Below are 23,855 nucleotides of genomic sequence, written 5' to 3'. Positions count from 1 at the left end.
TGGGACAGAACCCAGGATCCTGACCCCAGCCCCTCACTATAATGCTACTTCCCCAGACACCACATCCCACAACCCTGGGGAGTCCTGATCCCTCACACCACATCTAGCTCCACCACCCCCTCAGCATGCCAGAGACACACCCTGCCAGTGCCCCAGCTTCCCAAGACGATGTTTTGGGGAGGACTTGTGGCTGGGTACGCTCATCCCCACAACATTTCCTTATGGGGCACCAGGCCACATCCTGCAGGTTTGGGGTTAACAGTGCCCAAGGTCTGCCCCTCCCCAGAGACTGCTTGGAGCCGGGATGGGAAAGGGAACCCCCGGTGCCCAGGCATGGCCTGCCCCCAGCATCAGGGTGAGGGGCCAGAATGAGCTGCTGCAGGGGGATAGGTCTAGGGCTCATTAGCAACACATCCATCCAACCACAGACACTCATAGTACACAACACAACCATAGTGTCCCCTAAATCACCAAAGGACACATCCAAACAGGGGCTGAGGAGAGGGTGGAAGGGGGGTACAATTGTACCAGGGCCTGAGCTCAGGAGCCCCCCCCCAAAAAAAATCTGTAACTGGGGTGTTATGTAGTGGGGATTCTTGTTTTGCATTAATGCTGTGTGTGCCTCAATTTCCCTGTGTATTACACCAATATCTAGATGGTGGCAATAAGCGTGTGTGACTTTTGTGGGGCTTGCTCCAGCTGCCTGCATGGATGCTATGGCCACCCCTTTGTAACCTGAGACCCAGGAGCGGGATGCGACCACGACTCTTGGCCCAGGAAGCAAGACAAAGGCCAGAGGAGGAGCAACAGGCAGGGCAGGGGCCAGGCAGCTGGAAGTGAGTCAGTCTCGGCTGGCTTGGGGCGCAGGGGGAGGACCAGAACCCTGGCTCTGGGCTCCCCTCCCCCCAAGATGGACTTGGCTGAAAGTCACTGATTTCTCTGCTAACGAGTTCTGTTCTACACTATGTTCCTGTCGCCTAATAAACCTTCTGTTTTACCGGCTGGCTGAGAGTCACTGCTGACTGTGGAGTTAGGGTGCAGGGCCCTCTGGCTTCCACCTGGGTGGACTCACGGCGGGAAGCACTAGGTGTGAAAGGGGATGCTGAATGCTCTGAGGTCAGACCCAGGAAGGTCAAAGCTGTGTAAGCTTCTTTCCGTTGGAGACAGTATGCTCAGAGAAAACAATGAGGAGTCCTTGCGGCACCTTAGAGACTAACAAATTTATTTGGGCATAAGCTTTCATGGGCTAAACCCCACATCATCAGATGCAAGGAGTGAAAAATACAGTAAGCAGTATAAATATTACAGCACATGAAAATATGAGAGTTGCCTTACCAAGTGCGGGGGGGGGGGGAGTCAGTGCTAACGAGGCCAATTCAATTAAGGTGGAAATGGCCTATTCTCAACAGTTGACAAGAAGGGGTGAATATCAAGGGAAGAAAATTACTTTTGTAGTGCTAATGAGGCCAATGCAATCAAGGTGGACATCGCCTATTTCCAACAGTTGACAAGAAAGTGTGAGTATAAGCAGAGGGAAAATTACTTTTTGTAGTGACCCATCCACTTCCAGTCTTTATTCAGGCCTAATTTGATGGTGTCCAGTTTGCAAATTAATTCCAGTTCTGCAGTTTCTCGTTGGACTCTGTTTTTGAAGTTTTTTTGTTGAAGAATTGCCACTTTTAAGTCTTCTCCTACTGGTTTTTGAATGTTACAATTCTTGATGTCTGATTTGTGTCCATTTATTTTTTTGTGTAGAGACTGTCCGGTTTGGCCAATGTACATGGCAGAGGGGCATTGCTGGCACATGATGGCATTTATCACATTGGTAGATGTGCAGGTGAATGAGCCCCTGTGGCTGACATGGTTAGATCCTATGATGGTGTCCCTTGAATAGATATGCAGACAGAGTTGGCAGCGGGGTTTGTTGCAGGGATTGGTTCCTGGGTTAGTGTTTTTGTTGTATGGTGTGTAGTTGCTGGTGAGTATTTGCTTCAGGTTGGGGGGCTGTCTGTAAGTGAGGACTGGCCTGTCTCCCAAGATCTGTGAGAGTGAGGGATTGCTAATAAGCGATGGTCACATAAACACCACCCCAAACCGGAAACCTACTGACTGCTATACTTACCTACATGCCTCCAGCTTTCATCCAGACCACATCACAAGATCCATTCTCTACATCCAAGCTCTAAGATACAACCGCATTTGCTCCATTCGCTCAGACAGAGACAAACACCTACAAGATCTCTATCAAGGGTTCTTAAAACTACAATACCCACCTGGTGAAGTGAAGAAACAGATTGACAGAGCCAGAAGGGTATCCAGAAGTCACCTACTACAGGACAGGCCCAACAAAGAAAGTAACAGAACGCCACTAGCCATCACCTACAACCCCCAACTAAAACCTCTCCAGTGCATCATCAAGGATCTACATCATAGAATCATAGAATATCAGGGTTCGAAGGGACCTTAGGAGGTCATCTAGTCCAACCCCCTGCTCAAAGCAGGACCAATCCCCAATTTTTGCCCCAGATCCCTAAATGGCCCCAATTTTTGCCCCAGATCCCTAAATGGCCCCCTCAAGGATTGAACTCGGAACCCTAAAAAACAACACAACAAAACACACTCTATTCCCCTATCACACAACGCAATATACTCCCAATGCACCCAAACACACCAATGCAAAATATCTCCTAACACACACACACACACACAGCCCAGTGCACCATACTCCACCCCGACACACAATCCTGCCCAGTGTATGCACATCCCTAAAACGCACCCACATGCCAAGCCAGTATTGGACACAGACAGTTCTGTGCACCCAGCAAACTCCTCCACAATAATCCACCGCACCTCGTGCACTCACAAACATGCATGCTTACTCTGCACGCATGCCAGTGCAGCCACTCAGAGACCAGCATGTGCACACACACACACCCTCTCTCTCTCTGCAAGAGCCTGGAGCTGCCCTAGAAACACCCCCTTAGGGAGAGAGTTCTTCTCTTGACCCACTAATGGGGGGCTGTTACACAACCACACACTGAGGCGAGGTGTCACACCCCCTCAGCTCACAGGGGTGGGGAAGCTCAGCTACTCCACAGGGAGAAGCCAAGATGCATACTCACCTTTGCCCTACAAGAACATTTGCCCCCTTCACACTCACCCTGCATGCACATTCATCCCAAATACACACTTGCTCTTTCTCTGCACACACTCACTCATCCTGCATGCTCCACACACTCCATTTGTGCACTCATTTTTCATGCAAACTTACACACAATCATTCTCAACCCACACACACTCCCACTAGTCCTGAGCATGCTTGTCCAAGGGGGACATACCCTCCACACTTGCACTCATTCTGCATGCACACTTGCTCCACACACAGTCCCATTCACCACGTGTACACTTACCCTTTTCCACTGAGATCCTGCAGTCACACTCCCCCATGTACACTCCCACTCACCCTGCATGCACACTTGCCCAAGGCACACTAACCCATGTACACTCACACCCACCCTAATCACATTCACTCTGCACACACACTCAACCTCCTCCTGTATACACAGTTGCTCTCTGCACACGCACACTCACCCTGCATGCACAAGTCCCCTGCACACTGATCCTCATCCTGCACTCACAAGTACTTGCTGCCACATTTGCCCTACTCTGGTGTCTCCATTAAAGGCAGCTGCACTCTACACTCAGAACAGCAGACAGCAGACAGTTGTGGGGATGGCTTGGCGCAGTACCAGGGGCCAGGGTTTGGTGCAGGGTGGGTCAAGGGAACAATACTGGAGTACTTGGGAGCAGGGCTGGAGATCTGGAGAGTGGGGGTCAAGTGTTCTGTGGGGGTCAGTGGGCAAGAGGCACTGGGGGGGGGGACCAGGGCCATAGATCTGGAGAGTGGGGGGTCAGGTGTTCTGTGGGGGCATAGATCTAGAATGGGGCCAGGTGCCACAGATCTCAATGGGGGCAGGGGACTCGGCGGGGGACGGGATACAGGGGCCATAGAGCTGGATGGTGGCTCTGGGGAGCAGGGGACTCTGGGGGGAAGGGGCCATAGAGCCGGATGGGGCGGGGGGCACTGGGGCTTTTGAGCTGGATGGGGTCTCGGGGGGTGGGGTGTTCTGGGGGGCAGGGGCCATAGAGGAGGATGGTGGCTTTTGGGGGGTAGGGGCCATAGAGCTGGATGGCGGGTTTGGGGGACCCGGTTCCTGGTGCGCGGCGGCACCTGGCTCCGAACCCCACGTGCCCCCAACCCCGGTATGTGTGTTCGGGGTGGGGAAGCGACGTTTAAAGGGGACGCGGCCGCTCCCTTTTCTGTCGGCCGCACGCGGCACCCACCCCCACTGCAGCTGCCGCGCGGCCGCCTTTAAGAGTGGGCAGCGCGCGGGGCCCGTGTGCGAGGTTGGAGCGGCCGCAGCTTCAGCACCAGCATCCGCGGCAGCAGCATCCTTCGGCGGCGGCGGCAGCGGCGGCGAGCGGGGGAGGGGGAGCTCGGCTGCGGGGGCCCGGCGGGGCCCAGCCAGGCAGCGTGGGTGGGAGGCGGCCCCCCCGCAGGCCTGGCCGCTCCTGCTGCACTCATCACCGCCCCGACTGCTGCTGCTGCTGCTGCCGTCCTCCTGTTCCCCCTTGCACCCCACTCTCCTGACCCCCTGTTCCCCCAACCCCCTTGTACCCACTCTCCCTAGTCCCCCGGCACCCCCAACCCCCTGTTCCCCTGACCCCCTTGCACCCTGCTCTCCCTAGTCCCCTGGCATCCCCAACCCCCTGTCTCCCGGATCCCCCAGCACCCCCACTCTCCTGGTTCCTCTTAAGTCCTCTTCCCTGGATCCCCCCGAGGTCCTTGCCCCCCCGGTTTCCCCTTCTCCTTCCCACTCTGGGGATTCCCCCACCCCACTTCCTCCTGGGTCGGCTTCTCTCCCCCTACCCTCACCTCCTCCATGACAAGCGCCCGGGACTAGCGAGCGGCTGAAGGAACCATGTCCTATGTCCCCTTTCGAGGTAAAGGATGGGGTGGGTTCAGCTGGGGTTGAGGGGGGCACAGCTAGGACCTATGGGTTCTGGAGTCTGAGGGGGGCTGGAGGAACCGGCAAGCTCACCTAGGACTGATGGGAGTGTACTGAAAGGTTCTTCCAGGGTCTGGGCTTGGGAGTGGGGCAGGGGCGGGCTGTGGGGTCAGAGAGGAGAATGGGTTCTGCTGGAGATGTGGGGTGTCTATGGGGCTGGGAGAAGAATCTGGTTCACCTGGGACAGGTTGGGGGGGGGCAGGCAGAGTTAGCCAGGGAGCGTGGGACCACATCTGGGACAGAGGGCACTGAAACTTGGGCAGGAATGGGAGGGGTCACCTGGGGTGGGCTGGAGGGTCAGAGTTCTGCTGGAGATGTGGGGTGCCTATCTGACTGGGAGGAGAATCTGGTTTACCTGGGGCAGGTGAGGGGCACTGGGAGGTGACTGAGGCATGTGGTGGCAGAGGGGGATGACTGTGTGTGGAGTCCTGGGGGGCACTGGGTCCTGTGGGGTTTAAGCAATGGGGTTTGCCTGGGGGAGGTAGTGGAGGCATAAAAGGGACTCAGCTGAGGCCTGTGGATCTGGGGCTCAGGACTAAGGGTGTCTCTTGGGACGGGGGGTCGTCCAGGGCCTGCAGGCTCAGGACTAAGGGTGGCTCCTAGGAGGGGGCATCACCCAGGGCCTGTGAGCTCAGGACTGGGGGTGGTTCCTGGGGTGGGGGGCAGTAGAGGGTAGTGGATGCACTGCCCAGGCTTGTGTGGGCAGTAGGGATAGCTAGGGGTCTGGGGGGGGCAGTAGAGGGTAGTGGGTGCACTGTGGGGGGTCACCTAGGGCCTGTGGGCTCAGGACTGGGTGGGGGGAACCTTTGGATGCAGTGTGAGGGATGAGGGGGTCACATGGGGCCTGGGGAAACAGTGAGGGATGCCAGCTGATCTTAGGGTGGCAGGGGGTATGCTTGAGGGGCCATCCAAGAGAGTGAATGGTTCTCCTGAAGGGGCTGCCCCATGGCTGGTGGGGAGGCAGGACAACATGCTGGTGGTGGCCTGTGGGGCAGTGGGGAGTTGGAGGTGAGATGGGAGGCACTGGACGGTACCCTGGGGCCTGTGATGTCTGGGGTTCAGTTGTCTAGGGCAGGAGGTGGCGGGATTGGGGTGTGCTCTGGGCTCAGTGAAGTCTGGGGGGTGACAGGGGATGGCTGTGTTGGTGGCAGGAGGTGGGGGAGACTGAATGGTACCCTGGGATCTGTGGGGTCTGGGGCTCATAGAGTCTGTGGGGAAGGGCAAAAGGAAGTCGCCTCTGGGGTTGGGTGCAGGGGGCTCTGTGGGGTTGGGGGAGGGTGGGCAGTGGGGGGAACAGGAGGGTATTCTCTGGGGAGACAATGTTGAAGAGTTCACAGTGCAATAATTGGGGGCTTGGAGAGTTCATCTGGGCTGCAGGGTTTGAGGGTCAGGCTTGGTTGGGGAAGGGGATGTGTGTGTGGGGGGGTTTCCCAGCAGCCGGTGCGGCTGCAGCGTGGTTGGGTGGGTGGGCGTACCCCAGGGGTCAGTGGGGTTGGGGAGAGGGATGTATGGGGAGGCTGTTCAGGGCCTGTGGGGTCTGAAAAAGCAGAGAGAGGGAGTGTCTGTGGTTGGAAGTGGAGTGGGGGGTAGTCCAGGGCACGTGTTGAGAGGACGGGGGGACTCTGAGGGAGGAGTTGGGGGAGTTACCTGGTGGACCTTGGGGTTGATGGATGGTTGAGGACAGGGGAAACATCTGGGAGCAGCTGGGGGTGGGGGGAGACAGAGGAGGTGCTGGGGGTATCTGGAGAGCTTGTCTGTTGTCCTATGTGTCGGGGGGTAGTAGAGGGAGCAGGGGGGTCACTGCCTGAGGCCTGTGGATGGTGGTGGTGGTGGGGACCATTGCCGGGCTGTGGGGGTAACTAGGGGTTTGGGGGGCAGTGGAGGGTAGTGGGTGCACTGCCCAGGCCTGTGGGGGCAGTAGGGGTAACTAGGGGTCTGGGGGGGGCAGTGGAGGGTAGTGGGTGCACTGTCCAGGCCTGTGGGGGCAGTGGAGGTAGCTAGGGGACCTGGGGGCAGTAGGGGTAACTAGGGGTCTGGAGGGGCAGTGGAGGGTAGTGGGTGCACTGCCCAGGCCTGTGGGGGGCAAGAGGGAGAGGAGACCTGTGATGGCTGGGAATACCACATGCTGCCTGTAGCCAGGGTTGGGGAGCGCTACCTGTGTTGGCTGCGGGGTTCTTAGGGCTGGATCCAGATTGGTTGCTGGGACCCTAGCATCCGGGGAGGGCCCTGGGGGTCGCTCTCTGCAGCTCACCTCCTCCCCCCACACTCATTCTCAGCCCACGGCCTGCTGGAGTGTGCCCCTGCTCGTGGTCAGGGCCCACTCTGAGATGGGGATGTTGGCCCCATTTAGGGGGCCCTGGCCCTTGATGTGAGGCTGGTGCAAATCACCAGGAGACCCGCATGACCCACTTTCCCAGCTGGCCCAGAAAGGACTGGGCGGATGGGGTTTTCATGCCACTCGTGCTGTCACATGTATGGTCCAGATGTTCCCCCCCCAGAACCTCTCTGCACCCTGACACCTGGCTCCTAGAATTCCTGCTGCCCGGACACCTGGGTCCGAACACCCCCCTCCTGTCCCCATGTCCTTGGGCTCTGGGGCCGAGGGAGCGTCGTGTCCTCTGTCTGATCCCCACGGCCCGGCACTTTTCCCTGTTGTGCCCAAGGTACATGTAATCCTCACTGAGGTAGTGCCCCGGTGTCACCCCCCACACCTCCTGGCACTTGGGGGCCAGAGACCTCAGGCAGGGCTAGGATTAACCCCCCATGGCTAGCATGACTGGTGCTGCAGGAATACAGTAGGGGACAATGACCCCTCTGTCAGTGCTGGCTCCAGTGCAGTGCCAGGGGCGCTGTGCTGCAGGGTCAGGTTGGGGGGCACTGGGCTGGGGGAGAGGTGGGGAGGACACTGGGTGGGGGTGCTGTGCTGAGGGATGGGAACACCCTGCTGAAGGGTGGGCGGTAGAGACTCCCATCCCAACTGCCCCATAATTTATTATGCTAATTTATTGTAACTCCAAAATAGAAATATTAATGAGGGAATAAACATAGCACCCTGTTCAGTGATTAACAGGGCCTTTAAACACAGAACAAGCTCCCTCCTCACTGGTGCCAGCCCCACCATACCTGCTCCCCACAGCGCCCCCTGCTGGGAGAGGCTGGGGCTGGAATAACCAGGAGCTTCTCCCCCACATCCCAGCCAGCGCCCTGCCCTCCTACTGACAGCGCCCCCTGCTGGGAGAGGCTGGGGCTGGAGTAGCTGGGAGCTGCACCCCCAGCCACAGCCCTGCCCAGCTCCCCATAGTGCCCCCTGCTGGGAGAGGCCGGGGCTAGTGTAGCTGGGTTCTGCCCCACAGCCAGCGCCCTGCCCAGGTCCCCACAGCGCCCCCTGCTGGGAGACGGCGGGACTGGAATAGCCAAGCGTTTCCCGCCCACCCCCAGCCAGTGCCATGTCCTGCTCCCCACAGCGCCCCCTGCTGGGAGAGGCTGGGGCCGAAATAGCCAGGAGCTCCCCCGCCCCAGCCAGCGCCCTGCCCTACTCCCCACAGCGCCCCCTGCTGGGAGCAGTCGGGGCTGGAGTAGCCGGGAGCTTCCCCCCTGCTTTGGGGGGTGCTGGGATGAAATACCCCCCACGGTCTCTTTCCTGCACTCAATGTGAGGAGGTGGTGGGATGCGGTTGCTAGGTAACCCCATTGGAGGATGCTCCCTCCTCCCCCCCCATCCGGGGGGGGGGGGACTGGCATGAATCGAATCCCCAGAGCGTGGCAGTGTCGTGAGCTGCAGGTGTGCTGGGGGGGCACTTGGGGCCCCTCCCCGTTTAGGGGTAGGGCATCCTCTCCCCAGTTAAGCCTGGGGAGGGGCCTGTAGCTGGTGGTGGCAGATGGGGCAGGGGAAGGGCCCGTATCTGTATCTTTTGGGGGGAGGGGTGTCTCTTCTATCTCTCTCTCTCTGCCAGGCTCCCCCCTCCCACATGCTCCCTGGGCTGTCACTTCCCAGCACGGATCTCCAGGCACACTCAGATCTGATGGGACAGTCAGCCCCCCCTGTTGCGCCCACACTGTGATGCCAGGGCTGGGAGGGGGAGGGGGAGGGGGCTGTGCTGGGGATTTTGAGGGGATGGCGCAGGAGGTGTGGGTCTGGGGGCCCCAGTGCTGAGTGACCCCCCACCCCCACAAGTGTGGAGGAGTGCCCAGGAGCTAACAAGGACACCGGCTTTTAGGAGTGGCTAGGTCCTTGGGATACTTGGCTATTCTATGCAAATGATGTGGTGAGCTGATTTGCATTTTTGCAGGCAGGTCAGTTGAAGCAAGGAAGCATTGTGCATTTGCATATTTGCATATAATTTGCATGTTGCTAATATCCAGCTTTGTGTGGAATCATATGGGTTCAGCACTGGAGAAAGTATCTCTGACTCTCTCTGCAACCTGACAGCCCCACACAGCGCGACTGTCTTCCAGCTGGCTGGGGGCAGGGGTCACGGGGCAGTTCTAGCTGTGCCCCAGGCAGTCCTGGGCACTCCACGGAGCCTGCCATGAAGGCAAAGCAGGGCTGAGCCTGCCATGGCAGCCAGAGCCAAGCCCCAAGGCCCTGCTGTCCAGGGGTGGCTTCAAGCTGGTGATTAAGAGGAGAATGGCTTGATCTGGCCCTGCCCCATGGCTGGGCATCTGATCCCCTCCCCCCTAGGGCCTGGGAAGAGCAGGCGCTCAGGAAATTGGGGCCTGGCCTCTGACCTAGGGCTGGGTTCCTCTGCCCTTTGGACACCCCCTGGCCCCACTCCCAGGCTTTAGCCTAATGCAAAACATGCTCTGCCAGTGCGTGCCCCACAGTGCACCTTAATCAAAACATGAGCAATCCCGGACACACTAAGGCAGGAATTGGTGTGCGAGCACACCTGGGTGCTCTTGCACTACGGGGTCAGTGCAAGGATAGTAGTTATTGCAACCTTCTCATGCTGACTTGGGCAGGATCTTGATTGTCTCCCACCCAGCATTCCTCCTCATGCACCCATTTGTTCCCAACCCTCCCTGGACCTGGCCCTCTGTCCCTGCACACACTTCTTTCCCTCCATCCTTCCCCAAGCATGCTTCTCTGCCTCCACATCTCTATCCATCTATCCATCCCCACACCTACCCTTCCATCCATCCCCACGTGCTCCTTCCTCCAGCCCTCTATCTGCCTTGGTAAAAGGAGTGTTCAGGTTGTAAAGTCCAGTGCTGGGAGTGGGGGGACTTCCAGGATTCAGGTATCCCATGCAGCCTTCCTTCAGTCCCCCTGTGCAAATGTGTTATGAGTTTGACGTGGTCTGGAATGATGTCTTTGCACTCTATTCTCCCCTCTCATCCCACCCTGCATGAGCCACCAAGAGGATCTGACCCCACAACCTTCTAGCTCCGCAGCACAGACCTCTCCCAGGTTGCTAAACAATTAATTGGCAGCAGTAGTAGGTTATTAGCCTCTATGTGACCAGCTGCGGAGGAGGATGTAGCAGATGCTTTGCCCAAAGTTTGCACAGCGATTAACAAGATAGCAGCAGAAAGTTGGGAGCCAGGACTCCTGGGTCCTCCTCCCCAGCTGTGTGTGTGGCAGGGAGGGAGTGGGTTCTGGTGGTTAGAGCAGGGGGGGCTGGGAGCCAGGACCCCTGGGTTCTAGCCAGGGATAGAGTGGTGAGGAGTCAGGACTCATGGTGTCCTTCCCATAGGCTATGTGCTGTTCTCAGGGGGAGTCCCCCTGCACTGTGCAATGCTGGGGCAGGTACAAGGCTGAGTTCCTTAGCAAGTGCAGGGACTCCTGTGTGTGTATTTGGAGATGGAAGGGGCTGCAGAGAGGTGAGCTCAGTAGCCTGCTATGTCCCACTATGTCCACTGGATGGCACCGCTGTGCTGCAAAAGCCCTTTGCACCTCTCCCTGCAAACGCATCCTGTGAGTGATCTTGGGCAGGCCATGACTCCAGACCCCGCCCACCCAGTCTGTGCTGGGGAGGGGGCAGCCTCCTGTTGGGGGCAGGAGGGTTATATGCTGCCTGTGGTGCTGGATTCCCCCAGCTCTGTTTGCTTCCCCTGAGAGTCGGGGTGACTTGTTCCCATGGGATGGTTCCTCTGCTTCTCACTGGTGTGAGGCCCCCCTGCCCCGCCCCTCTGCTTTGGGTTATGGGGCTTCCCGCGCAGCTGCTTGCTACCATAACACACTCAGCACCCCAGAGCCCCAGCCAGGACCAGCACCCTCTTGTGCCTGGTGCCGTATGGACACGGCACCCAGACAGTCCATGGCCTGGCCTGTGCTTCCAGCTTTGCTGGCCTGGCTCTTGTGCATTGGGGAGGAGGATTTTTGGCTGACAAAAGCCCTGGTGTAGACTTGGTTCTCCCAGGGTAAGGTACTTTACACCAGTGCAGTGCATTTCGCTCCCCGGGCCAGAGGCAGCAGCACCGGCGGAGGTAAAGTGGGAAACTGTCTAAGTGTAGACCTGGCCTAAGCCAAGACGTAGCCTGCAGCATATCCAGCTCTGGGGATTTCCCCTTGCAATATTAAAGCCTCAGAGCCTGCAGTCATGGGGTTATGGGAGAGAACTGGCTTGCACTGAATATAAATAAAACCATTTTCTAAGCTGTCAGCTCCGAGCTATCACCCCACAGGTTCAGAAATAGGGTGTAACTACACCAAACCCCCAGATGTATAAAGATAGGTATATTAAGTCAATGGGGTGACTAGAGGGGCCCTGGCATGTGGGTTCTGAACCCCTGGCATTGGCAATATTAAGACCCAGTCTCCACATGAGCTCCCAGAATGAGCCCGTGGCATGATTCTTGCATGTCTAAACAAGGAGGTGGGGAGGTGACCTTACCTCTGCGGACAGCACTGAAGAGATGTCTAGTGCCTGCATGCTTTAAAAGGATGTGGAAGAATGGGAGAGGCCACAGAACCGATCTGTAAAGCTGGAGACCATACCTGATGGCGAGCGGCTAACCAGGCGTTATCTCTTCAGCTGATCGAAGGAAGACTGAGAGGTGACTTGATTGCGGGGTGTAAGGGCCATCACATGGCGAAAATACCTGGACTCTTTAACCTAGTGGAGAAAGGGAGAAGAACCACCACTGGCTGGAAGCTGAAGCCAGATAAATTCCAGTTGGAACTAAGGCTCAGGTTGTTTAACAGGGCGGGATTAACCCAAGGGAGGGGATGGGCTCTCCGTCTCCTGAGGGTGTCCAATTCTCTCTGGGAGATGCTGTAGCCAGACTCAGATTCTTGGGGTCAGTACAGGGATGCCGGGGCGCCATTCTCTGACTGTGCTTGACAGGAGGTCAAACTACATGACTGGCTGGTCCTTTCTGGACTCACTGCCTTTGAATCAGTCTGTGGCCAGTGATCCAGCCCTTGGCAAGAGTTGAGTGGGAGGGTTAGTCTGGGGTGAACTTTCTGTGCCAGGGGTGGAGGGGGAAGCCTATTCCGGCTTGGGGATGATCTATGGTTTCTCCTTCCTGGAGAAGGGTGTATCAAAGTTCTAGGTCAGGGGTTCTCAAACTGGGGGTTGGGACTCCTCAGTGGGTCATGAGGTTATTATATGGGGGGGGGGGTCACAAGCTGTCAGCCTCCACCCCAAACCCTGCTTTACCTCCCCTTTTATATCGGTGTTCAATATGTAAAAAAGTGTTTTTAATTTATAAGGGGGGTTGCACGCAGAGGCTTGCTATGTGAAAGGGGTCACCAGTACAAAAGTTTGAGAACCACCGTTCTAGGTGCTGTTCTGGGGTCTTCAGCATCTTCCTGTGTGGATTGTTGGTTCCATGGGCAGACTTATTGAAATGGGAGGGGGGTGTCAAAACCCTGCTGCTTCAGAGCGTGAACTGACCCCGACTGGGGACTGGGAGAGAACGTCTCCTGTAGTGAGGTTATCCTAGGACGCTCCTCCCTGGGGCTACGGCACCAGTTGCAATGGGGCTGGGGGCAGCTAGGCTGGGGCTAATTGGAGAGATGGGGACACCAGGCTGCGAGTGAAGAGGTGGAGAAGACAGGGTAAGACAGAGCTCTGAGGTCTGGTCCCGCTGGGCTGGAAGTGGGGTATGGGTGGGGAGGGGAGCGGAGCCCATTTCTGAGCCCAGCCATGAGTGTGACTGTGACCTGGTCATTCCTCACCTTGGCCCAGTGGGTCAGTTCTGTCCCTGTTGTGCCACAGTGGTTGTGGGGAGCATGGTAATGAGAGAGATGTTGTGGGGTGGGGGGAGGAATGGATGGAGGAATGTGCTTCGGGGTGGATGGAAACGTGCCCATGGGTGAGGAGGGCAGGACTGGTGTGGGACAGGTGTGCTTGGGATGAGATGGATGGAGGGGTGCATGCAATGAGGGAGGGACGTGTGTGGGGATGGAAGGAGGGTTCTGTCTGCCCAGGAAGACACCCCTCCCCATTGCATCATCTCTAACCCTCTTCCCCTGCCCCGCCCAGATGTGCGAGGAGCCCCCATGCACCGCATGCCCTATATGCACTCTCCCTACGAACGCCCAGCCTGGAATCCACGATTCTGCATCATCTCTGGAAACCAGCTGCTTATGCTAGACGAGGACGAGGTGAGACACACAGGGATGGGACAGGATGTAAAGTCGAGGGGGAGCATGGAGCTTGTGGGAACCCCAGAGAGACCCTCCACCCAGAGCAGAGATCCCCTCCCCCTTGCCCTCCCCTCCTGAAGCACCCCCCTCCCCTCTCTCTCAAGCACAGAGCAACCCCCCCTTTCCCCTCACCCAGAGCTCTCACTTCCCTCCTGGTCCCAGACCTGCCCCAGCTGAGAGGTCTCCCTAGAATATGATGCAATGTCCCCTGCCCCTGAGCTTGGGGCAGGGCTTTTTCTGAGCTCATCTTGTGGGGAGGCTGCAGTCCTAGTGTGGGGTGCTAGGCAGCCTGTTCCCTCTTGGTCCCCTGGGATAATGCTGTGTCCCCCCCACACAGGATAAAGCCACACCTGGGACAGCCTCAGGGGTTGAGGATTGTCACTCTGTGTACTCCTGCCCTGACATTGGCAGCGGGGGGGCAATGAGGGAGGCAGGGACCTGGGAGACGGGGTGTTGGGAGTTAGAGGGGATGCCCCCATGCAACAGTAACCCCCGTCTCTCTCCTTCCCCATCTCCAGATCCACCCGTTGCTGATGAGGGAACGGCGAAGCGAACCCTGCCGGACCAAGCTGCTGCGGCGCACAGTCAGCGTCCCTGTGGAGGGGCGGCCCGAGCACGGTACGGAAGGGGGGCAGGGACTGGAGGGTTGGGGCACTGCACTGTGGGGGGCACCGGGTGGAGAAGTGGGGGTTGTGGCACTGCATGAGGTGAAGAAGTGGGGGTTGCAGTATGGGGTGGGTAGAGACTGGGACGGACTGCAGTAGGGCATGGCCAGCCAGCACCCTACAGTGATGAACCCACTTGATCCTGCAGGGACACGTGCCCCATGGCACCCAATTACAAGTAGATCCCACAGATGTTCATGACCTGCGGTGACTACTCCCCACACCCCTGGCACCCATTCCCCATGTGAATACAGAAATAAATGCCCGATACCAAACAATCCCCCGATCCTCCGTCCGTTCACGCCTCCGGGCAGAGTTCCTCTGGGCGGCGTCCACTGACTCCCTTGACGCCTTTGAGGAGCAGTGGGCGCTGTCCGGGGTTCTCTGCTCAGTGTCCCCGCCCAGTTCCCTTTGTTTGACCCTTTGACTGCACTCCTGTCCCTGTTGTTCATTAGTTGTCCCCCGTAATTATTTAGTTTTCCAGGTCCTGTGGACCCCCCTCTTAGCAGTGGGTGGGGTTTGCCTGCCCACTCCCTGGGTCCCAAGAAGACCAAACAATCCCCCAGACATATGCTTGCCTCGTGATCCAACGCCAACCTGCTCTGTGGTGCCTGATTCCCAGTAGATCCCACAGAGACATGCACCCCAGGGTGTCTGCTCCCAATAGATTCTACAGCAAACATCACCTGGATCCCACAGAAATATTCACCTTGCAATGCCCAGTTCCCACGTGAACCCCCCCCTCAGTGCTTGATCCCCTGAGATCTTACAGGCACATGTGCCTTGCAGTCCCCCATTCTCACAAGATCCCACAGACATACTTCCCTAATGAGCCCCATTAGATCCCACAGCCAACATGCTCTGTGGCGTGTGATTCCCAAAGACACTCTCCCCTCTGGGCCTGGTGCCTATGAGATTCCACAGAGACATGTGCCCCTTGGCACCTAATGACCCCAAGATCACACAGACACATGGCCCTACTTGATCCCACCGTGATGTGCTCTGCTACTGTTGAGCCCAACAGATCCCATAAGGGAAAATTAATTCCCTGTAGATCCTAATGTGAAGCAGGCTCATGGTGCCTGAACCCCAGTCGATCCCATTCTGAAACATGAGCCATAGCACCTGACCAATAGGGAATCTCAGTGAAACATACCTCTGAGGTCCTCAGGCCTAGAAGATCCTGTGATGAAACCAATTGCGGAAAATTCACTAGAAGATCTACCAGCAGATCCTTGGTAGATCCAGTAATTCAAACACTCCACAGCAGCTGATCCACAGCAGATCTTGTAGTGAGCCACTCCTTAATTCTGAGAGGGGCATGGGGTCAGGTGCTCTAGGTCCGCCTTTACACAGTAAGGGCAGGGGCAAGTTGAATATGCAGCATCTCTTGGTCCCCACTGGGTGGAGCTCCTGCTCTCAGAACAAGGCAGCTTTGAGATGGGGCAGCTGTGCGGGGGCGGGGGTGGGGTGGGGTGGATGAGGGTCAGGTCTCTCCCTCTGTACTCACTTTAACCCTGTGCCTCCTTCCGGGTGAACCCACCCCCTCCCATGTCCCCAGGGTACGCTCCACCAGGCCTTATTGCTTCCCCCAGAAAAACTGTCCCTGCATTTTCCACCGCTGCAGGCTTTGTGTACCCATCCTAAACTCCCTGCCTGTAGGGGGAGATGGGGTGGGGTTGGAGAGGGGGAGCTCTGTATGGGGGAAGGGACTGCTGGCTGGCATTGGGTGTGGGGAGGATTGGGGGGTCTTTTTATGAAGTATTGGGGAGGAGGTGGTGACTGGAGGGGAGGGTCTCTGTATGGGGGAAGGGGTGCTGGCCAGGGTGGGAGGGGTTGGGGGGCTCGTGGTATGGGGGGATTTGGGAGGGAGAGATTGGCTGGTGTGGGAGGGGTTGGGATGTCTCTGTATGGGGAGGGAGGAAATGGAAGGCTTCTGTGTGGGGAGGATTATGGAAGGGGATGCTGGCTGGTATGGGGGGATTGGGGTCTCCACTCCCAATTTCTGCAGCCTGCTACATTCCAGTGTGTCCCCCCCTTCCCCCCAAATGCTGTCTGGTGGCATGCCAAGGAGGCAAGAAGAACCATCCCATAATAAGCAGCTCAACTGAGTGGCAGCCACGCATGGGTGCTTGGCTACAGTTGCTAGGGGAACCCCTCTGGCAGAAATCCTGGCCTGCAGTGCTGTGAGATTCCCTGCCCCCAGGTGGCGCCGGCAGGCACCCAGCTTCAGGGTTCGCTCCCGGAACCAGGGATAGAACCGAGGAATCCTGGCTCCTAGCCCCTTTGCTCTAATCCAGTAGCCCCCACTCCCCTTCCAGAACCAGGGAGAGAACCCAGAAGTCCTGGCTCCCAGCCCCCCTGCTCTAATCCACTAGCCCCCATTCCCCTCCCAGAGCCAGGGAGAGAACCCAGAGGTCCTGGCTCCTAGCCCCCACCCCCCCTGGTTCTAACCCACTGGACCCCATGGCTCTTCAGAGCAGTGTGAGACAGGGGAATGTGGAGGAGTCAGGCTGGTGTCCTGTGTCTGCCCCCTGACTCCTCAGTTCCCCCACACTCCATCCCAGGCTCGGGCCCCCCAGAGCCCCACGTGCACTGACATGCTCCCTCCCCCCCTTTCCTCTCAGCATTTAAAAAAAGAAATTTGTCTCCCTGAGAAGTTGGCTTAAAAGGTTTCCATGGAAACCCCAAGGAGAGATGAAGGGAGGTGACGCAGCCTCACTGCCGTGGGGATGAAACAGCCCCGGCACCCATCCTGTGCCCCGCAGCCCGGCACCCCCTGCTGAGACTCCCCAGCCCCTCACCCCACGCTGAGCTCCCCTGGCGCACCACAACCAGGTGCCCCTTGCTGAGTCACCCTGCACCCCGCAGCACAGCGCCCCCTATTGCACTCTCTCACTCTGCAGCCCGGCGCCCCCTGCTGAGCCCCCACAGCCTGGCGCCCCTTGCTGAGCCCCCCCAATGTCATGCAGCACAGCGCCCCCTATTGCACTCTCACACGCTGAAGCCCGACTCCCCCTGCTGAGCCCCCCACTGACGCCCCACAGCACAACACCCCCTGCTGAGCCCCCGTGCACCCCGCAGCACAGGGCCCCCTACTGCACTCTCACTCTCTGCACCCTGGTGCCCCCTGCTGAGCCCCCTGGCACCCCACAGCCCAGCACCCCCTGCTGAGCCCCCTACTGCACTTTCACTCTCTGCAGCCCAGTGTCCCCTGCTGAGCACCCCGCAGCCTGGTGCCCCCTGCTGAGTCCCCCCAGCACCCCGCAGCACAGTGCCACCTACTGAGCCCCCCAGCAGCCCAGTGTCCCCTACTGAGCCCCCTTTCACCCCGCAGCACAGTGCCCCCTACAGCACACTCACTCTCTGCACCCTGGTGCCCCCTGCTGAGCCCCCCCAGTGCCCCACAGCCTGGCACACCCTGCTGAGCCCCACAGCACCCTGCAGCACAGTGCCACCTACTGAACCCCCGACAGCCCGGTGCCCCCTGCTGAGCCCACCAGTGCCATGCAGCACAGTGCCCCCTGCTGCACTCTCCCAGTGGTGCACTGGGATCAGCACTGCCTGCCAGGGGAGAGCTCCCCCTGCTGAGCCCCCTGTGCTATGCAGCACAGAGCCCCCTACTGAGTCCTCTGCCCCCCAGAGTACAAAGCACTGACAGCTAGGGGAGAGCACCCCCACCTGGTTCTCTGCAGCATTGATGGGATCTCTCCCATCCAGCTCGTAACCCTGCTGAGCAGGGGACCCTCTAGGGCTGAGGCATCCGTGGATGGGTTGGCCCAGCTCTTTCCTCTGGGGTCACTCATCTCTGCCAATCTCCCCTCCATTCTCAAGGCTGTTTTTCTCCTGACTCCACTCCCTGAGTCAGCATGTCCCTGCAGGCCTGTCCTACTGTCCTTCCTCCCCCCAGCATCCCCAGGCCCTGCTGCAGACACCTGGGGCTCCTGCACACATCGGGGAGGAGCATCGCTTGGAGCAGCCATGGAGCTGCGGATTGGTGGGCGTGAGGTAGGGGAGAAGTCAGGGTGAAGGCACAGGGTCAGGGATTTGAGTTCAGATGGAGGTGATAGGGTTAGGGGTGAGTCATGGGCTATGGTAGGCATTACAGGTGAGGGGCGAGGAGTTAGGGTTAAGGTTCAGGTGGGTAGGGATAGGAGTTATGGCGTAAGAGTTAGGGTAAGGCTTAAAAGCAGGGGGTTAATTTAGGGGTGAGGGTTATGGACTACAGTAAGGGATTGGGGTGTATGAGTTATCTATATGGGTCTAGGCATTAGGGTTACAGATATGGCTAAGCTTGGGGGAAGGGTAAAGTTTAGGGCCCACTAGAGGTTTGGATCATGCTGTAACATCTGTTGAGTGGTTGCTAGTTAACTCAAGCTGATGAATATGATGGTGAATCCTGCTGCAGGTGCTGAACATGTGTGACGGGGGGCAAATGTTCCTCTCCTGGAAGATCTTTGTGGAGTGTTCGCTCTAAGGCCATGTCCGTGCGGGTGAGGATGGATGGGTGTTACCTCGGCTAACTTAGGAGCAGACATTTGCAGCCTAGTTCCTGGAGTGTGTACACCAACCAGTCCTAAGAGTGTGTTTGCACAACAAAAAAGGTGTATTCTTAACTCCAATTAGCTACACTGGGGTAAAATAGCAGTGAAGACACGGCACCTTGGCTTTTAACAGGGGTTCTCAGTGTGTATTCAACCATGGCTCTCTGGCAGCTTTAACTCAAGCTGCTACACTGCCTTAAAACTTGAGCTGCCACATCCACTGTTGTTCTAACCTGGGTTAGCTAATTTAAGAACACAGCTTTTTGCAGTGTCCCTGTCCCTGGTTACCTCTGCTTGCTAACACAGATTGAAACTGCACTTATCCTGTTTGCACTAGGATTGTCACCTCTATGGAGAAAACCCCTTGTCCCTAGTTTGATATGTGTTTAAAGGCAGAGGCTTTTCCAAGGTGTTGATTGTTAGCCAACACCTGCTTACATCCCTGCTCCTAGCCTGAGCTAGGTAGATGTGGTACCTAATTTGAGTTAAATGTGCACTGTTTTTCCAAGTGAAGATGCACCTGGGGCATGAGGGTGTAGGGCTGACCATGCCTTGCTCCAGCCAGCTAAAAAGTACCCGGGCCTTGTCCCCACTAGGATCTTAGAGCGAGAAAACTTGATGTAAAACCACACCTTGTGTGCAGTGAAGACATGGCCTAAATGGAGTGGATTTTACACTGGGTTAATGAAACCAGTGCCCCTGTGGGTGTCTGCTTCTGTGGTTTTAAACCTGGTTTATAGCAGTTTAGTTTGTGATGCAAAACTAAGCCAATGTAGGCAGTCTGAAACCGCTATTAGACTGTCCACACACACAGCAGCATGGGTTTCACTGAGCCAGTTTAAAGTAGCCTGGTGGAGTTTTGTGGGGCCTGAGGAGTTTGGAGTCGGGTTTATGGGAGGAAGGATGACAGGCTGAAGATGAGCTATCCGTTATGATTAGGGTGGAGGGGGTAGGATTACGGCTGGGGTGATAAATTAGAGAGTTGGGTTATGGTTTGTGGGTGGGATTGAAGGACTGGGTCAGGATGCAGACAGAAGGTTAGGGCATATGTGGGGTAGGGTCAAGGCAGGTGTGGGATCCCATTGGACTCACCCAGGGAACAGCTGGGATTTCCCTCCTGCACCTCTCCCGCTTCTACCCCCAGCCCCTCCACAGCTCTCCTGACAGCCCCCTTGTCACACCCACCCCCTCAACCTGCCCCCCAAGACTCCCTGAACTTCCCCCTACTGCTGCCCCAGTTCTCCCCACCCCCTGCACCCCAGGTCATTCCCACCTCTTGCCCAACTGAGTGCTCACCCTGGCTGTTCCCTATTGCCACTGCCTTCCTATATGTTATGTACCCCATTGGACTAGATGACCTCCCGAGGTCCCTTCCAACCCTGAGATTCTATTCTATGTGAGCTGCAGGGGGAGGGTGAAAGCATGGTGGGGGGAGTACTTTCCATTAGGGAGCGAGTGGAGGATGCCGGGGGGGGGGCAGGACTTTCGGGGGGGGGAGGAGGCCAGGGGGAGGACTCTCAGTGGAGGGGCTGCACGGGGGGGGGGCAGGAGGCCGGGGGGCGCTATGAGTGCGGGGGGCAGGACTCTCCGTGGTGGGTCTGCGCGGGAGGGGCAGGAGGCCGGGGGGCACTATGAGCTGGGGGGGGGCAGGACTCTCCATGGAGGGAGCTGCGCGGGAGGGGCAGGAGGCCGGGGGGCACTATGAGTGCGGGGGGGGCAGGAGACCGGGGGGCACTATGCGCATGGGGGGGCAGGACTCTCCGTGGCGGGGCTGCGCGGGAGGGGCAGGAGGCCGGGGGGCACTATGAGTGCGGGGGGAGCAGGAGACCGGGGGGCACTATGCGCATGGGGGGGCAGGACTCTCCGTGGCGGGGCTGCGCGGGAGGGGCAGGAGGCCGGGGGGCACTATGAGTGTGGGGGGGGGCAGGAGACCGGGGGGCACTATGCGCATGGGGGGGCAGGACTCTCCGTGGCGGGGCTGCGCGGGAGGGGCAGGAGGCCGGGGGGCACTATGAGTGCGGGGGGGGCAGGACTCTCCGTGGCGGGGCTGCGCGGGAGGGGCAGGAGACCGGGGGGCACTATGCGCATGGGGGGGCAGGACTCTCCGTGGAAGGAGCTGCGCGGGAGGGGCAGGAGGCCGGGGGGCGCTATGAGTGCGGGGGGGGCAGGACTCTCCGTGGCGGGGCTGCGCGGGAGGGGCAGGAGGCCGCGGGGCACTATGAGTGCGGGGGGGGGCAGGAGACCGGGGGGCACTATGCGCATGGGGGGGCAGGACTCTCCGTGGCGGGGCTGCGCGGGAGGGGCAGGAGGCCGGGGGGCACTATGAGTGCGGGGGGGGCAGGACTCTCCGTGGCGGGGCTGCGCGGGAGGGGCAGGAGACCGGGGGGCACTATGCGCATGGGGGGGCAGGACTCTCCGTGGAAGGAGCTGCGCGGGAGGGGCAGGAGGCCGGGGGGCGCTATGAGTGCGGGGGGGGCAGGACTCTCCGTGGCGGGGCTGCGCGGGAGGGGCAGGAGGCCGGGGGGCACTATGCGCATGGGGGGGCAGGACTCTCCGTGGAAGGAGCTGCGCGGGAGGGGCAGGAGGCCGGGGGGCACTATGAGTGCGGGGGGGGGCAGGAGACCGGGGGGCACTATGCGCATGGGGGGGCAGGACTCTCCGTGGAAGGAGCTGCGCGGGAGGGGCAGGAGGCCGGGGGGCGCTATGAGTGCGGGGGGGGCAGGACTCTCCGTGGCGGGGCTGCGCGGGAGGGGCAGGAGGCCGGGGGGCGCTATGCGCGTGGGGGGGCGGGACTCTCCGCGGGGGCTGCGCGCGGTGCCGGCGCGGGGGGAGCGGGCGGCCAGGGCCGGGGCGCGGGCCCCGCAGGGGTTAACCCCGCGCCGGCACGAGGCGCGGCGGGCGAGGGAACGGCAGCGCGTCTCCTAGCAACCGCGCGGCGTGCGGGATGCTGGAGGCGAGCGCCGGCCCCGGAGCCGCCCAGCCGCGCGCGCCGCCGCCGCACCGGAGCCGCCGGGGCCCGGGCATGGGGCGCTGGGAGCGGGGCCCCGCACCGGCCGCGCGGGACATGGGGCCGGGCCGCCGCGGGGCTGCCTAGGGGCGCCGGGCCCAGGTGAGCGGCGGGCGCGGGGGCGGCGCGCGGGGGCGGCGGCAGCTGGGGCCGTGCGCGGCGCGTCCCTGTTCGGGAGGCGAGAGTGCGTGCGTGCAAGAATGTGTGTGACACACACTGACAGGTGTGTGCACCAGCTTGTGTGCGTGCGTGCAAGGATGTGTGAGACACACACTGACAGGTGTGTGCACCAGCTTGTGTGTGTGTGTCAGGCTGCCGTGTGTGTCAGTGTGCATCTGTGTGCAAGCTTGCGTGTGTCGGTGTCAGGCTGCTGTTTGTGTCAGTGTGTGTGAGGTTGTGTGTGCCCTTGCTGGTGGCAGCGTATGGGGAGAGGGCTGCGATTGTATCTGTGTGCAAGTGAGGGGATTGTGTGATTGTGCCCGAGAGAGTGTGGCCAGGCTGCGTGTGTGCGCGACCATGTCGGCGTGTGCAAGATTGTGTAATTGTGGCTGTGTCAGCGTGTGCATCTGTCAGTGCGTGTGCGTGTGTGAGACTGCCAGTCAGTGTGTGCAACTTTGTGTGTGTGGGCTTGTCCCTGTGGGTGTAGGGTTCTCTGTGCTTGTGTCTGGGTGTGTTTGGAGGGTTGTGTGTTCAAGTACATGCTGGTGAGTACATATTGGGTTGTGTGTGCATGCAAGTGTGTGACCATTTCAGTGTGTATGTAAAGATTGTGTGTCTGTGTGTGTCTCTCCCTATGGGACAGTAAAATTGGGTCTGTCTCTGTATCGCTCTGTGGGTGTATGTAGGGTTGTGTACCATTGACTGTCAGTGTGATTATGTGTGTCTCCGTGTGTGATTGTGTGTCAGTAGGGTTCTCTGTGTGTGACTCTCTCCCTCTGTGAGTGCACAAGTGTGTGTGATTGTGTATCTGTGTATTTTGGCTTGTTTCTCTCCATCTGGGGATGTGGGTGTGTGTGTGAGGCCACACTCACATCATTCACATTTCCTTTCCACTTCTGGCTTGGCTGAAGTGGCAGCTCCTACAGCTGCTGCTGCTGCGTGTGTGTCCATGTCCAGGGTATATGTGCCTGCATATAATTGTATCTTGTGTGTATAGTGTTGTGTCTTTGTTAGTGTGTGTGTATGTGTGTGAAAGAGTTCATACAGTTGTGTGTGCTTAGAGTTGTGCCTCTGCTTGTGTGTCTGGGTGTAGAATGTATAGGGTTGTGGGTTGTGTCTCTGTGTCTGTGATTTGTACAGGGTTGGAGGGTTGCCTTTCTGCATAGGGGTGTGTGCCTGGTTGCGGCAGTGTGTCGGTATATAGGGTTACAGCTGTGGGGCGGGGTTGTGTAGGGTTGTGTGTGTGTGGTTGTGTATCTGAGTGTAGCTGCTGCAATGGGGCAGGGGGGCGGGCTGGAGCAGCCCACATGTCCAGAGGTGGTGCAGCCTGCCAGCCATAGGGTGGAGTTGTGGGTCCAATAGCAGCGCTGGCTGGGAGCCTGGGCTCTTCCCCAGGGCAGGTGTGGATGAGGGCGCAGGGATAGCAGCTGGTCTTGGGGGAGGAGCCTGGACAGGCCATGCCAGGGGAGCCTGGAGTGGGGAGAGCTCCCCTGGAAAGCTGGGGGGGAGGGATGCTCCTCCCTCAGGGTCAGTGCTTGCCCTACTGTGCTGCAGGTAGAGGAGTGGGGGCAGGGCTCTGTAGGGGGCGCTCTTCACTGGCAGGCAGTGCTGAGCCCAGTGCTGTGGGACATGCTCTGTTCCACCCTGGAGATTCCTTAAAATTCCTGTTGCTTTTCTGTTTGGGGGTGAGCTTTTGGTTACTGTTCCAGCTGTGTGGTGGTGCTGTTCAGCATCTTTCCTGTCCCACTCCAGAGGTGTCTGCATTTTGAGGGATCCCTGTATGGTCAGCCCCTGAACCCCACCCCAGAGGCAGCTG

General features: G+C 58.8%; 1 protein-coding gene across 9 annotated transcripts in view; it reads left to right on the top strand.

Moving 5' to 3' along the window:
• Nucleotides 1-4,870: 4,870 nt before the first annotated feature.
• Nucleotides 4,871-23,855, top strand: part of SYNGAP1 (synaptic Ras GTPase activating protein 1) — a 46,798-nt gene continuing 27,813 nt past the window's right edge. For all 9 annotated transcript variants that reach the window (XR_012641797.1, XM_074970797.1, XM_074970803.1 and 6 more), the window contains exons 1-3: nucleotides 4,871-5,004; nucleotides 13,501-13,622; nucleotides 14,183-14,282. Coding sequence is in view for 8 of the 9 variants with exons in the window: in XM_074970797.1 (XP_074826898.1) it covers nucleotides 4,983-5,004; nucleotides 13,501-13,622; nucleotides 14,183-14,282 (244 nt within the window). In the remaining variant the exon portion in view is untranslated. The remainder of the gene's footprint in view (nucleotides 5,005-13,500; nucleotides 13,623-14,182; nucleotides 14,283-23,855) is intronic.

Source organism: Natator depressus, chromosome 14 (genome assembly GCF_965152275.1).
Source record: "Natator depressus isolate rNatDep1 chromosome 14, rNatDep2.hap1, whole genome shotgun sequence".
Classification (NCBI taxonomy): domain Eukaryota; kingdom Metazoa; phylum Chordata; order Testudines; family Cheloniidae; genus Natator; species Natator depressus.
The sequence above is the reverse complement of the archived record's forward strand: the minus strand, read 5'-3'. Positions and strand labels throughout refer to the sequence as shown.